Below are 13,642 nucleotides of genomic sequence, written 5' to 3' on the forward strand. Positions count from 1 at the left end.
TAGAACAGAGAGAACACCATTCAACATCGTGAACTGATCCACCTTAACAGACAGGTTGCTACAGGTAGCAATTGCATAGTAGCAGGCACAGCCTCTCTAGTGTTTATTTTCCAGGGCGGAAACAAACTGCCCTTTATTACATCACGGACAAGCACTACTACATCCTAGCACAGCACTTGCTTGTCGTCCTGATCTTCACTGGAGTTCCTTAAGGAAGTCGGCATGATCAACCAAAACCTACAATGTGAAGAATAATATGTCACATCTTTTGGGCAATTACTTTCTTTTGAAAGAAACATAGATTGCTTGAATTTTTTAGCAAAGAAAACAGTTTTTTTTTTATGAATATAGTTATGGCCCCAATTCTGCATTACGATTCTAAACTTTTTACCTTAATCCTTTCAGAGGCAAACTTAGCTGCCATTTTTGTCATATTTTACCAGAGATGTCCACTTTTCCCTATTTTGTACATTCGGGGGGGCATAAGTTAAGGTACACAAATCTACCCAATAGATGACATGATGGTGAGGATACAGAGGGTGGAGCTAGCTATAGCCTCCGAATGTACACCCATCAAACAGGATCATGTTTTCAAAAGTAATGGCTTGGCTTCACAAGTGCATCAAGTTTAGGCTTTGAAATTATGTGTAATGCCTAGTTTCTCTACAGCATTAGTTGCCAGTAGCTCTATATTTGAAGAAAGTAGTCATTTAATGGTTAACAGTAGAACAAAGATGGAAGCAGTACCACTTTCCAGCCATCTGGATCAACAAACGAGGTGATCTTTGTGTTGATCCCAGGAAGTGGCCCTGGTTGCCGCAAAATCTTGCCCCCTAGTTCCTTGGTCGCCAGATCAACAGCCTCAGCACTCTTGTACACATCATCAGTGCCAATAGCAACCTGCAAGTGCATAGAACGGATAATCAAGACATGCCAAAATCTTATCAAGAAACATGCCGCAGAGAAATGATTTCATAAAGACCTGAGCATATGCATTGCCCTTGCTATATTCCGTGACACCATAGTTGTACGTCAACTCCAAAACAGTTGTCTTATCCTCGTCAGCATAGCCCAACATGGCAATGGTATACTGTAGAAGGCAGAACATATTCTAAATAAGTTGAAAGAAGAGCACCACCCACGTCTAAGAAAAAATTGCAGGGCATTCATCTGAGAAGTATGAAATCTAACAACATTATTTCAGCCCCAAATAAGTGAAGGTACCTTATACTCAGGTACATCCTTCTTCCTTAGCAGACTCATCCCAAGGGCCTGCATAAGAACAAATAAACATAGTCATGTATTCAACTATTGTTCTAGAGAATATAAAGAAAAATATATTTAGCATTCTTAACCTTTGGAATAACCAATCTTTATGCAAGGTAAGAAAATACCTTCTCATAGAACTTGATAGCACGCTCAAGGTCACCAACACGAAGCATAACTTGGCAAAGAGGCTCAGGAGTCGGTCCCCTTTGGATAAGCTCAAACAGGTAACCATCAGGGTCCTGTGCAAAGGCAATAACAGTGGATCCTCCCTTGACAGGACCAGGTTCACGGGTGATCTTTCCACCTTTGGATTTAATATTATCAGCCAACTTGTACACCTGTATTTGCATCCATGATATCTTATAAGCATGGGTCTGCATTATCAATAGTAGGTTATCGCTCATTGACAATACATACATCCTCATTAGCGATAGCGAAATGCCCAAAGCCCTCTCCAATGTCATACTTGTCAATACCATAATCTATTGGACAGGAATAAAGTTATTGTTAGCGCCGTAAAGTAGAAAAATGGCAATGCCGTCCAGAAAAGGAGTTAGGGTTCACATGGAGAGAGAAGCATACACTCACTCAGTTTTCTTATTTGGTTGATACATGTGTTGCGAATATATTGAATAGAATATTGAAATAATTGTGCCAGAAATAAAATTTGTGGATAAAAGAACATACTGTATGTCAATTCAAGTGCAAAGTTGGTGTCCTCTGGTCCAAACCCAAGAAATGCGTTGGTGTACTTATCGTCTGGGACATCCCTTTTCCTCAGCAGTTGCATCCCAAAGCATTCCGTGTAATACCTACAAGAAATATATTATCACAACATAAACAATACACTAGGTTCAGATGTTGCAAATATCTCTGAAAATACAGCAACATACTTGATTGTTTTGTCCAAATCCCCAACACGGTAAACGGCATGAAGCATCCTCTTCTTGTCCTGTTTATGCCACTCCAGCACAGCCTCAGCTGGCTTTTCAGCTCCACTCCCAGTCGCCATCCCTGAAGCTGAAATTATTATACATTAGATAGGAACCAAACAAGCAACCAATGTTCACCTAGAGTCACCCCATGACTAGCGTCTAGTCATCGTCTAACGTCTAGACTGGACGCCAGGCCCTCGACCAGCGTCTAGTCGTCGTCTAGACGACCGTCTACACAAATACTGCAAGCAACTCTTGAGCAGAACAAAGAACCAAGATGCACCACCAGTTCAGACCATGATAGTTAGGTTACTTGATCACAATTATGGTACCAAACTAGGAGAAATTTCAGAATTTGACACCCAATTCGCGTGCCTCTCTGAAATTAACACCCAATTCGCGTGCCTTTCAGAATATAACACCGAGCATGCGAATTTCTCCAGAATGTGACATCCGCGCCAAAGGGGTTGGCGCGGAGGTGCAATTTCGTGTTTCTCTCCACCGGGGCGGACTAATATGCCCCTGTGGAGACTTCCGCGCCAAATTCTTTGGCGCGGAGGCTTCACAGTCCAGCGCCAGCGATACAAAGAGGCTAGTGGGAGGCTGGCTGGGCGAGCTGTCCGTGCCAAAAGATTTGGCGCGAAACTTCCATGCTTCCGCGCCAAAGGGGTTAGCGCGGGTAATGAACAGTCCATAGGGGTATATTGGTCCGGCCCGGCGAAATTCGCACCTCCGCGCCAACCCCTTTGGCGCGGATGTCACATTCTGAAGAAATTCGTATGCTCGGTGTTATATTCTGAAAAGCACGCGAATTGGGTGTTAATTTCTGAGAGGCACACGAATTGGGTGTCAAATTCTGAAATTTCTAACCAAACTAGAGTGCTTCGGAAGCTGATGAGTACAGACTACAGAGAACATATCTCTATTCACCATCCAATTAATCAGTGCTATTCTTGGAACCAATTTTTTTTACAGAAACAGCAACTCGGCAGAAATATTACCACTCACTAATCGTACAACACGAATCAGTGCTGTTAGCTACCAACAGAAAAATTAAAGATCTGAAAGCACCAATTTTTCCCTCATGTTCCTTTTTTATGGGGTTGCCCCAATCCTCCAATCCCCTCTCCTGTGATTGAATTGGTTTCGAATAAGGGAACACTCAAATCGAACTCCTCTAGAAAGGAAACGACCATCCAGGAGATAATAGGAGACCATCCGGCTTCCATCGCGCAAAAAACCGAAGAAATCAAGGAAAGAACCGCGACATCTACGCGCTCATCCAGTCAACACTCCCAAGAACCTCGGAGAATGAGGGGCAGAGGAGATAGTGGATGTGGAGATGCTCACCTTGGATTGGATTCCGATCGGCCTCGGCTCAGATTCGATCAAGGAAGCACACGCAGGACAGGAGTGAGCTCCCAACCTAACCGCTCTACTCTCTCTTGGCTTCGTCCTCGCGAGGAGATGCGGGGACCCTATATACAGGACGGAAGGTAGTGCAGGGCTGAGGCTCGACTGATGTAATGGCTCTCCATTCTAGAGCATTCCAAGAAATTCTCTTCAGGAACGAAAATCTTTTTCATAAAAAAATGTTTTTTAGCGTTTTAACAGTTCTGTCACGAAGTATTCTCTTCACAGTAGAATTTTTTACGAATCTTTTTTAAAAAATTCTTAAAAATACGAGAAAATAAAAATTATTAAAAATAAGATAAAATAAAAATGATATAAACATAAGGAAAATCAGAAATAAAATAAATATGGTTAAGATGTCCTTAGCTCACGCGTCAGTGATCACGGCTAGATATACGTGTCAGTAGCTATGTGATGTGAGAGAGCGGTTCACGTCAGAAGAACAGACACCAAAGTGTGGAACACGCGATAAGGTTCTGCAGGCTTTTTAGTCTTTTTTTTTTTACTCATTCAGCTGTGTTGTGTGGCGGTAGGCATTTGGCCTATTTTCTTGGGAAAGATTAAAAGAATGTATTACTTTTTAAAAAGGAAAGGTGACTTCTTTTTCATTTTTCTTTAGCCAAATGGAGTAGTTGTTGAAGTAAAATATAGGGTTTGGTTGAAAATTTTGAGCATTATTTGTACTAGACTATTATAGAGCTGACCCCTAGGCTATATCTAATTTGCAACACAGGTATGTTTGAACAGCGATAAAATCAGTATTGTGCATCATGTAGTATTGCTGTACTATAGAGCGGTAGCGTGCGAGAGGCAGTGATGGAGGAGTAGAGAAAAAAGACCACCCGAAACTACGAGAAAGTTGGATAAATAAATAAATAAATAGGGAAATGAACAATTTCGCAAGAATACCTTTTTCTTGACATAGATTTTTTGAGCGTGCCATTGCACTACACCAATTTAAATACTGCTCATGGATCAGTTTGGATCTGGAAAGGTGATTCAGGCAATCAGCAAACTCTGCACACCGTCCGATTGTCACATGGAGACCATAAAATGTTGGTTGGTAAGGAGACATACGAGCCAGACATTTCAAATCATTGCACTGCAGATCAACGTGCACATTTTTTATCCATTGGTTACTCCTACCAAGCCATGGTCCAAGATCTCTGCACTGCATGATCATAAAATTATTGCATGGAAAATCATGAGGTGATTATCATAGTATCAAGGCAGAGAGATGCATTCTTTAAGCACTCTTACGCAGTGTGTCAAGGTAATTGCAGATTTTCTTTTCGGTTACAAGGATGACGCACGTGCACTTGTGGCCAAATAATATGGTAGATAGATCAACTCTTGGAAACATATAAATAATAAAGGTAAGAAGGTATTGTTCTTGTTTTTATCTCTTCAAGAAGTTCCAAAATTGAGAGGAGTCCAGGTTCAATGAATTTGTTCAGTATGAAGCCAGTGCAGCATACTTCGGTGCTTTTATATTCACAATAGACCCGAGCATAAAAAGCTCGGACTGAACGGGCCTGGGTAGCAGTTTACAAGGTTGAAAAAAATTAGGCTCTGTCCGAACTGGCCTAAGACATCAATTTTAATTATATTTAAACATAAAATTCATCGGACGACCCGAGCCTAAACCCAACTTTACTATTAATGAGATTATTGAACCAAGCCTAGACAGCTATTTTCAGGCAAAAATAAATCAGACTTTTCTTCGAACCAAATATAGTTCACAATCCTTACCTACTCTTAGAGCTTATTTTGTAAGTTTTCAGAGCAACTTTCTGACTGAAAGTAGAGGAGTTCTGTTAAACAATAGCTTTTAGCTTTTAGCTCCTTGAATTAATCCGTAGGAGTGATTCTTTGAAATGAACTAAAAACTGTAAGCTGAAAAAAACAGTTTCTCCTGATTTACTTCTCACACAGAATCACTTTCTCTATATAATTATTTAAAAAATCACTTTCAGCTACAGAATCACTTCTTAAAAAATCACTATCCGTAAAAAATTTAAATAAAGAAAAACTCTACCGGATATTATTTTCTCCTCTTTTCTTATGATGCAAAGCTAGAACTCCGATGATTGCTGGTGCCCGTCAATGTCACGGTTCTCTGAAACATGTCAACATGGCACTTGGCCGGACCTACTTTTGTACTGTACGTACTAGAGTAGTGGCTTCTAGGTGTTGGTTCCACATGTCAGTGGCCGCACTTTCTTAGTCAGTTGACAGTGTAGCCAATGTGATAGCTCCAGCGTGAATATTCTGCACTTCCAACTAGAGACAACCATGTACAGTGCAGTGGAGAAATGAGTGCCACGTATGCAGTAACAAAAAAGAAAAACAGTTCAGTAGATACTCCTTTCTCAAGAGGTCACACGTATGAAAGGGTTGCACACGTTAAAGCAGCTGGATAAGAGTGACATACACATTTCGATGTGTGAACATGTTTGACAACTTAGCTTTCGGATGCCAACTATGAATTGTCTGAAATACCCTTCGAGAAACTGATGCCCTGATTGTGTGTTGAGTCTTGGTTAATACCAATGGTTTCGTTTTATTTTAGCAACTTCAGATCACTAAAACAAAATCAATATTTTATGTGATGAAAAGAAGCCATTTAAAAATAATGTATCATGTGCTCAGCTTCTAATGCATTATACACATCTGAAAAGTATGTATCATGCATCAATCAATCTTGCCTACCAACTCAAACTCGATACACACACCGCCTCTTGCACTATCGACATCGCTGACTATCACCATACGGATCTAGTTAGTCTATGTAGTAGAACCAGAGGAACCCTCGCCTCTCTTTTGTAACTCTTGTAATTTCTTAAAATAGCTCTATTGTGTTGTCATAGGCAAGCCTAAAATAGCTATGTTCTATTCTATTTCACTTCGCGGCAAGTAGGGATAAAAAGGATTCGAAAACGATCCAAATAGCTATGTTCTATTCTATTACATTTTCTCTTGGAAATGAAGTCGATAACAATAATACCGAAAAAATATAACTTTTGATAATACGAGAAAACCAGAAACAGTGTTATCGAGACGGAAAATGCTAGTATCAATCGGGAATCGATAATTCAAACCCGAAAGAACAATATGACATCAAGACTCATGGAATCCCAAATTAAAAATGAAGAATCTAGTTAATCAGCAAAAAAAAAATGACGAAGGAACATGACTCTCTATTATCCGTATTTAGTATCCACACTACTTTGTGATCCATGAAGAAAACAATATAGTTGGAATGCAGGTGTAGGCATGATTCAGATGAGCAGAAGAAAGCAGAGCCATGCTTTGCATTGCACATAATACTAGTAGTACTTGGTAATTACAGAGGATGGTAGAAAACAAAGCAGAGCAGGCAGTACTTGGTACTTCGGTGATTGCGGCTGGTCGACTGGGAGCCTCGGGCGATTAGCTGATTAACACAAGAGTCGGGAGATGGGACGGTCGGACGGTCACTGGCGGGAGGCCTGTTGGACTGTTGGGCCACGGGCCTTGAAAGGAAATTCGAGAATTACTGCTAGAAATTTCTAATTCAAAATAAAAAAAACTCGAAAATAATTGGAAGTGGTCTAAATCATTTTCATTGTCGTTTCCACGTAGTTTTATCATTTTCGTTTCTGTTTTTTTTATATATCTATCGTCTTTGGCTCTGCAATCAAAAAAGTTCAAAAATGATCTCTTGAATTCCAAGGTTTACCTTTTTTTTTCATCCCTGACGACAACTGCCATTGGTGGGCTTAGGCCAAATTAGGGCTAGATTAGACCCACACTGATTCAGCATCATGGGCCGGTGAGCCGAATCCTGAAGATATAAGTGGGCCGAAAACATGCGAAGAAGATTCTCTGACTTAACTACATCTTAATGTGGCTATTGACATATGAATCAACTTTCAGTGAGCCACGTCATCCCGTATAATTACGTTAAAGGAACCGCTTCTAGAAACAATATGGGCTCACCCGGGCCGGCCCATGCTTATCCTGTCGGAAAAGATCCTACTCCCAAATCCCAATCCTCGAGGCAGGTAGGCAGACCGGGAGAGAGAGAAGGGGTTTAAGGAAGGAGAGGTTCTCTCTCCCTCTCACTTCTCGCTGGAGCCGATAAGGCTGCCGCTGCTCCTGCGCCTGCTCCAATGGAGGCGGCGGTGATAGGGTCGCAATCCCTGCTCTCCTTCCCCTCCAGCCTCTGGTACGTGCCACTACCCCGTTACCTGCCTGCCATCTTCTCCGCGCGCCCTCCCTTGGTTGGTTCGTGTGCGTCGTGCGTTGGTGCGCGGGTGGGGAAGGCTGGCGCGCGGTTACCTCGCCAAGAACCACCGAGGGGGGGCGTTCTTGAATCCAATTCGCGCGGTAGTTTGTTTCTTTCGTTCTGTAATTCGCGGTGGGGATGTGAAGCTGCTGCTCAATTCCCGCTTCTCCCCCATGGATGTAGAGCTGGCTGTCTGTTGGTTCATGTGAAATTGTGGAGCTGGTAGGTTTTGTGGGGCTGGTAGTTTGCTCGGCAGCGACGGGGAGGTCTCGAATTCACGGTTTGATGTGTGTTATTTGGGCGGCCAGCCGACGACTGTCTGCGAAGCAGGGGTCCGCTAATTCGCAGTGTAAAAATGTGATCTTGGCCGGGGTTTCCTTGGCTTGTCGAGGGGCTACCTCCTTTGTTTGCGTCATGGATGGTCAATGAACCATTTAGGATTGTGTCGTTGTTAATTGAAGTGTTACCGTTAAATGCCCGCCTTTCTGCGGTGAAAAATGTTTTCTTTTTTTATGAAAAAAAATAAACGAATCTCGCACAGGGAGGTCCAGTGTATGAAGGTGCTTTGATGCGCATTCTGGGTGCTGTTATAGAGTCAATTTGTCATTGAGTCATTCATTGACAGGGTGTGGTTATTTGCATTCTGGGTGCTTATTGGGTCATATGAATTCAGGGTTGGAGATATTTGATCTGTTTGCAGTAGCTATTTTTCATTGATCTTCCATTTTCTTCAAATCTGGTACTTGTCAATGTGAAAGTGGCAGTTCCTTCTCCTTAAGAAAATAATAGATGGAAGTGGCAATTCGTGAGTCATGATATCTGATGATGTTTTACTCATTAAGTAAAAGAGTAGGACAAGACATTATCCGCAATTTGTTGGGCATGTGATTTGCAAAGGTTTTGCATCCAATTTGCCATTACATGCATTAGAGAATTCTATGACATTTCTTATCCACTCAACTTCTCTATTTCATGTTCTATCTACTTCAGAGTAAAAAAGATCAACAATTTTCTTATGTTATTTCAGTACAATCATCAAGCAATTGATCCCCTCTCTGCATCTGATATGTTGTATTATACTTTTTCCTTTGTTGATGATTGCTTCCTTGTTTAACCCTGTTTCAAATGTGTTTAACGGTTTCAGCAAAGCAAAAGCATCGTGTGGTTTACCTATCTGCAATGTGAAGATCAAGAGCAATCGGAGACTGGAGGTGGTTTGCCATGGGATGTTGGCTACCAGAAAGTTTATGCAAAGGAAAAAGAAAGAGGAAGTCTTCAAGGATGCTGATGATGAGGCCGAGCAGAAGAATTGGAGGAGAATGATGAGGGAGATAGAAGAATCAGGATCGGCTGTATCCATTCTGAAGACTCAGAGAAGCAAGAAAAGTCCACTACCAAGAGATGTTGTTCTTGGGACTCTTGTGCGGTTCAAACAATTGAAAAAATGGAATATTGTCAGTGAGGTATATTCACTTGTAGCAGATGACCCATATAGAAACTGGCTTGGTGACTAAACAGCTAGCTGCAATTCCTCAATATAGGAAATAATCTGCTCTGAGGAGTTCTAAAATATTTGAATTTCTGTGCCCTTTCTTTTCAGATTCTTGAATGGCTTAGAACACAGCATTGGTGGGACTTCAGTGAGATGGACTTCCTGATGCTTGTGACGGCTTATGGAAAGTTGGGTGATTTTAGCAGGGCGGAAAGGGTTCTAAAGTACATGAACAAGAAAGGCCACCAGCCAAGCGTGATATCTCAGACTGCCCTAATGGAAGCCTATGGAAGAGCCAAGCAGTACCGTAAGGCTGAAGCAGTATTCCGTAGGATGCAAACATCAGGCCCTGAACCATCACCTGTGACATATCAGATCATTTTGAAATCTTTAGTTGAGGTCAGTATTTAGCTGTCGTATATTATATATAGTCTAATGATTTAGCCACTAAAAATGGAAGAGAAACTAGACCCATATTTAACAGTTACTCTTTGTCAATTCCAATGGTAACAAGTCACTCTACTATTTTGATTCAGCTTATTATACCATATGTTTTCATATTCTGCAATTCAGATGTCCTTTTCCACTGTAAATGTTTACAAGTTTGTGAATCCCTTTTGATAGTAACAATATTTTAGAATAGCCATACTGATTCTGGTTACTTCACTTCTCAAAATTTAGCATCTCAGCTGAAGCCTTTGCATAATAAGGATGTATTCCAAACTTTCTATGCATAGTAGTGTTGTCTTTGTCATGTACTTGCAAATTTGCCTTGCATCACAAAACTTCCAAGTTCCTTGATACCATATTATGTAGAGCTCCCAATCTTATAAGGTACTGAGGTACGCAGGAAGCTTCCAGTCAAATGACCAGCAGTCATGTAAAGAACTCATTCATACATGCATTGAGTCTGTGAAATGTAAAACATGACCATTTAGTAGCTAGAGGATGGCCTTGGCTTCAGAAGTGACTTTTATGGGCATGGCCCCATCTTGTTGCACTTCAAGTGCCTCCAGGTCAAATCCTCTAGGCACCAGCATCTTAGCATGACGTTTCTTTAGTCTTTACTAATGTTTTTCATTGCTGATGAAGGTAGCAAGCATGTAATGAAAGTTCCCTCTGCCATCAACAGACGGCCGTTTTTGGCTGCGAGACCAAGTTGGCAGCATAGTAGTTGTGAAATCGTGTGAATGGGCTTAGTCCCATACTCTATGATGTATAACCCCTTTAAGGCCAATTCATAGCAATCCAATAAACCTGTTTGGCTCGTCAGACTGACAGCTAACAATTGCTGGTTCAGATTGGACCTTGGGTGTTACAATACAGTTGATTTACAATATTCCTACATAACTATATTAGGTTGAAGTGTTGCATTCTTTATTTACGCAATGCTTATTCTGCTTATATAACCTCTCAAGTCTCATACAGTCCCTTTTGAACTTATAGTTTTGACCTATTAAAACTTACATAATTTAACAAAATAATTTATCGTATAATTAATCCCTTCAGAAAACTTGTTATGACGATTCTGGACTCCCTGAACTCGTACTTTTGTCCCTAACAAATTTATTGGTGATTGCTGGCAGGGTGATAAATATAAGGAAGCCGAAGCTATATTTGAGGACCTTCTTAATGAAAAAAGAGCTTCTTTTAAGCCAGACCAGAAGATGTTTCATATGTTGATTTATATGTACAAGAAAGCTGGTGACTATGCCCAGGCTCGTAAGCTATTTGCACAGATGTCTGAGAGAGGCATTCCATTATCTACAGTCACTTTTAATAGTTTAATGTCATTTGAAACAGACTACAAGGAAGTTTCAAGTATTTATGATCAGGTACTTCCCCGCTTAATTGCATAATCAGACAATCAGTGTACAGTTCTGATGCTACAGAAGTACAGAGTGAAGATATACATGATATATCGATATTCGTCTGATAAATGCCATAAATTTTAGATGCAAAGAGCTGGACTAAAACCAGATGTTGTGAGTTATTCCCTGCTCATCAAAGCTTATGGGAAATCCAGGAGGGAAGAAGAAGCATTGGCAGTTTTTGAAGAGATGCTTGATGCGGGAGTCAGGTCCTTCTCTATCACTGCTGCATTGTCTTAATACAGTTTGAGGATCGATCATCATGCTGGGCTACATGAAAAATTGCAAACATAGTTTTGGTAGTTCAATGGTATTTGGATAATCTTCCTTATTCCCTTTTAAAGGACTTCTAGTACCAGTAAGTGAAAGACCTGAGAGCCTTCAGAATTTTGGGTTAGGTATAGAACCCTGGATGCTTGGGACCTAGTTAAAATTTTGGCACCAATTTTTCTGGAAAATTGCCGTGTATTAGTTGAATATATGTTAGTCCGGAGCACATTGAAGAGTATATATGTCAGGATGACCATGTATAAACGTTATATTTGATACTATTCAAATGTGACCTTCCTTTAAAATAAAAGGAAGTTAACTTTGAGATTCTCTTTCATGAATCCAAGTCATTAATCTGTTTCATGCATAAGCTGAAAACCGTATGTGAAGTTAAACAAATTCTCAGTGGAGAATAGCTACTTGAGATTGAAGAGTCCTTGTGAGTACTGAGTAGTATTCTGAAGTATGCTATTTTCCAGGCCAACACGCAAATCATATAACATTTTGCTTGATGCATTTGCAATATCTGGATTGGTAGAAGAGGCTAATACAGTTTTCAAGGCAATGAGAAGACACAGGTACAACCCATGTCATTCTACCTAAATTTCAGAAATAAACTGAACTGTTGGTTTCTCATCTTATCACACTGTTTCTCTTGCAGGGTTGAGCCTGATCTCTGCTCTTATACAACTATGCTCTTAGCTTATGTAAATGCTTCTAACATGGATGGAGCTGAGAAATTCTTCCGTAGGATTAAAGAGGATGGTTTGAAGCCCAATGTTGTTGTTTATGGAACTCTGATGAAAGGGTATTCAAAATTAAATAATGTTGAGAAAGTTATGAGGGTGTATGAGAGAATGCGGATCCAGGGCGTTGAACCCAACCAGACTATCTACACTGCCATCATGGATGTACATGGCAGGAACTCAGATTTTGGAAATGCTGTCATTTGGTTTAAAGAAATGGAAACTCGTGGATACCCACCAGACCAGAAAGCAAAAAACATCCTACTTTCGCTTGCCAAAACATCGGAAGACCAACAAGAAGCGAATGAGTTGGTACGGAATGGTGCAATTCAGCTGGAAGTGAAAACCGATGATGAAGAGGTGGATGGTGCTGATGGGCATGAAGGTGGGCAAACTGATGCTGGAAATCACCATTCGTTAGACAGTTCACACACAAGAAGTGATCTAAATGGTAGGATCAGGGCTAGTAACTATGCTTTTGATGAGGGGAATGACGACGACGACGATGATTATGAGGAAGAGGATGATGAAGAGTTCAATTTTGTTACGTTCAAAGATAAGAGAGAACTAAAATTTGCAAGTTGATGCCATAAATATTGGTGTATATTTTTTTTATCGCATACTCATGATGGCATTTCCTATACAACGTATTAATGATATACTTGAAATGTCAACAGAGCTTGTCCGAAACTCTGAATGATGTTTCTGTCTAGTCTTGTCAATCGAAGGGAAATGAGGTAAGGCAGACGGACAATTGTATGTGGTATAACTTCTTATGGTTTAACAGGTAAGTTCTACATGTATTTCTGATTGGTTGTAGCCGCATCAGATACAGAAACAAACACCAACCGCTCCATCCGGTCAATTTCACATGCTGTGTAAGAATTACGGCAGTTTATATTTCTCAGCACTGCTGCAGTTGAGCATATTAAACTTAAACTTCTCGATACTTTCATACTTGTTTATAAACTTATGGATACTTGGTTACACGTTCTTGAATCACTGTTGCAGTTTATATTTCTCAACAAACTCAAACCTCTCAATACTTTCATACACGTTTCTAAACTTATCGATAATTGGTTACACATTCTTGAATCACTGTTTGATTATGTATGTGCTTTTGGTAGGGTAAAATTGGAACGTATAACTCCACATAAGAGAACTTCAAAGATGTCACTAAGATAACCATAAACATCCTCTATTATATATTAAGGACTAATTTCTGCCAGCAGAAGGCAAGAATCTTTCTGAAATGGACGTGGACAGTGACACCTTGTGACTTTGTCCATCCTTGATGTGTTAGTAACTGTAACATGGGACATCTGAACTATGAGGTTTCATTTATCCTTACCATATCGCATCACAAGGGAGAAATT

The 13,642-nt window shown here is 40.5% G+C and overlaps 2 protein-coding genes across 3 annotated transcripts; one reads left to right on the forward strand and one right to left on the reverse strand.

The window, feature by feature from the left end:
- Window positions 1-3,724, reverse strand: LOC133895577 (lactoylglutathione lyase). 2 transcript variants are annotated; one of them, XM_062336003.1, is made up of 9 exons: window positions 3,555-3,724; window positions 2,163-2,283; window positions 1,957-2,081; window positions 1,687-1,751; window positions 1,395-1,607; window positions 1,225-1,272; window positions 983-1,090; window positions 748-900; window positions 1-237 (listed from the first exon to the last, which is right to left on the reverse strand). In XM_062336003.1, exons 2-9 carry the CDS (start codon window positions 2,279-2,281, stop codon window positions 196-198), a joined length of 873 nt encoding a protein of 290 aa, XP_062191987.1. In that variant the 5' UTR covers window positions 2,282-2,283; window positions 3,555-3,724; the 3' UTR covers window positions 1-195. The 2 variants fall into 2 exon arrangements, with proteins under 2 accessions (XP_062191987.1, XP_062191986.1); XM_062336002.1 differs by having other exon boundaries at window positions 2,163-2,289; window positions 3,555-3,721.
- Window positions 3,725-7,659: 3,935 nt separating this feature from the next.
- On the forward strand, window positions 7,660-12,940 carry LOC133895578 (pentatricopeptide repeat-containing protein At3g59040-like). The gene is made up of 7 exons (XM_062336005.1): window positions 7,660-7,827; window positions 9,032-9,350; window positions 9,488-9,778; window positions 10,966-11,214; window positions 11,335-11,459; window positions 12,000-12,098; window positions 12,182-12,940. The coding sequence occupies exons 1-7, from the start codon at window positions 7,772-7,774 to the stop codon at window positions 12,849-12,851; spliced, it is 1,809 nt and encodes a 602-aa protein (XP_062191989.1). The 5' UTR covers window positions 7,660-7,771; the 3' UTR covers window positions 12,852-12,940.
- The last annotated feature ends 702 nt before the right edge of the window (window positions 12,941-13,642 follow it).

This window comes from Phragmites australis, chromosome 16, assembly GCF_958298935.1.
Source record: "Phragmites australis chromosome 16, lpPhrAust1.1, whole genome shotgun sequence".
NCBI classification, from domain to species: Eukaryota; Viridiplantae; Streptophyta; class Magnoliopsida; order Poales; family Poaceae; genus Phragmites; species Phragmites australis.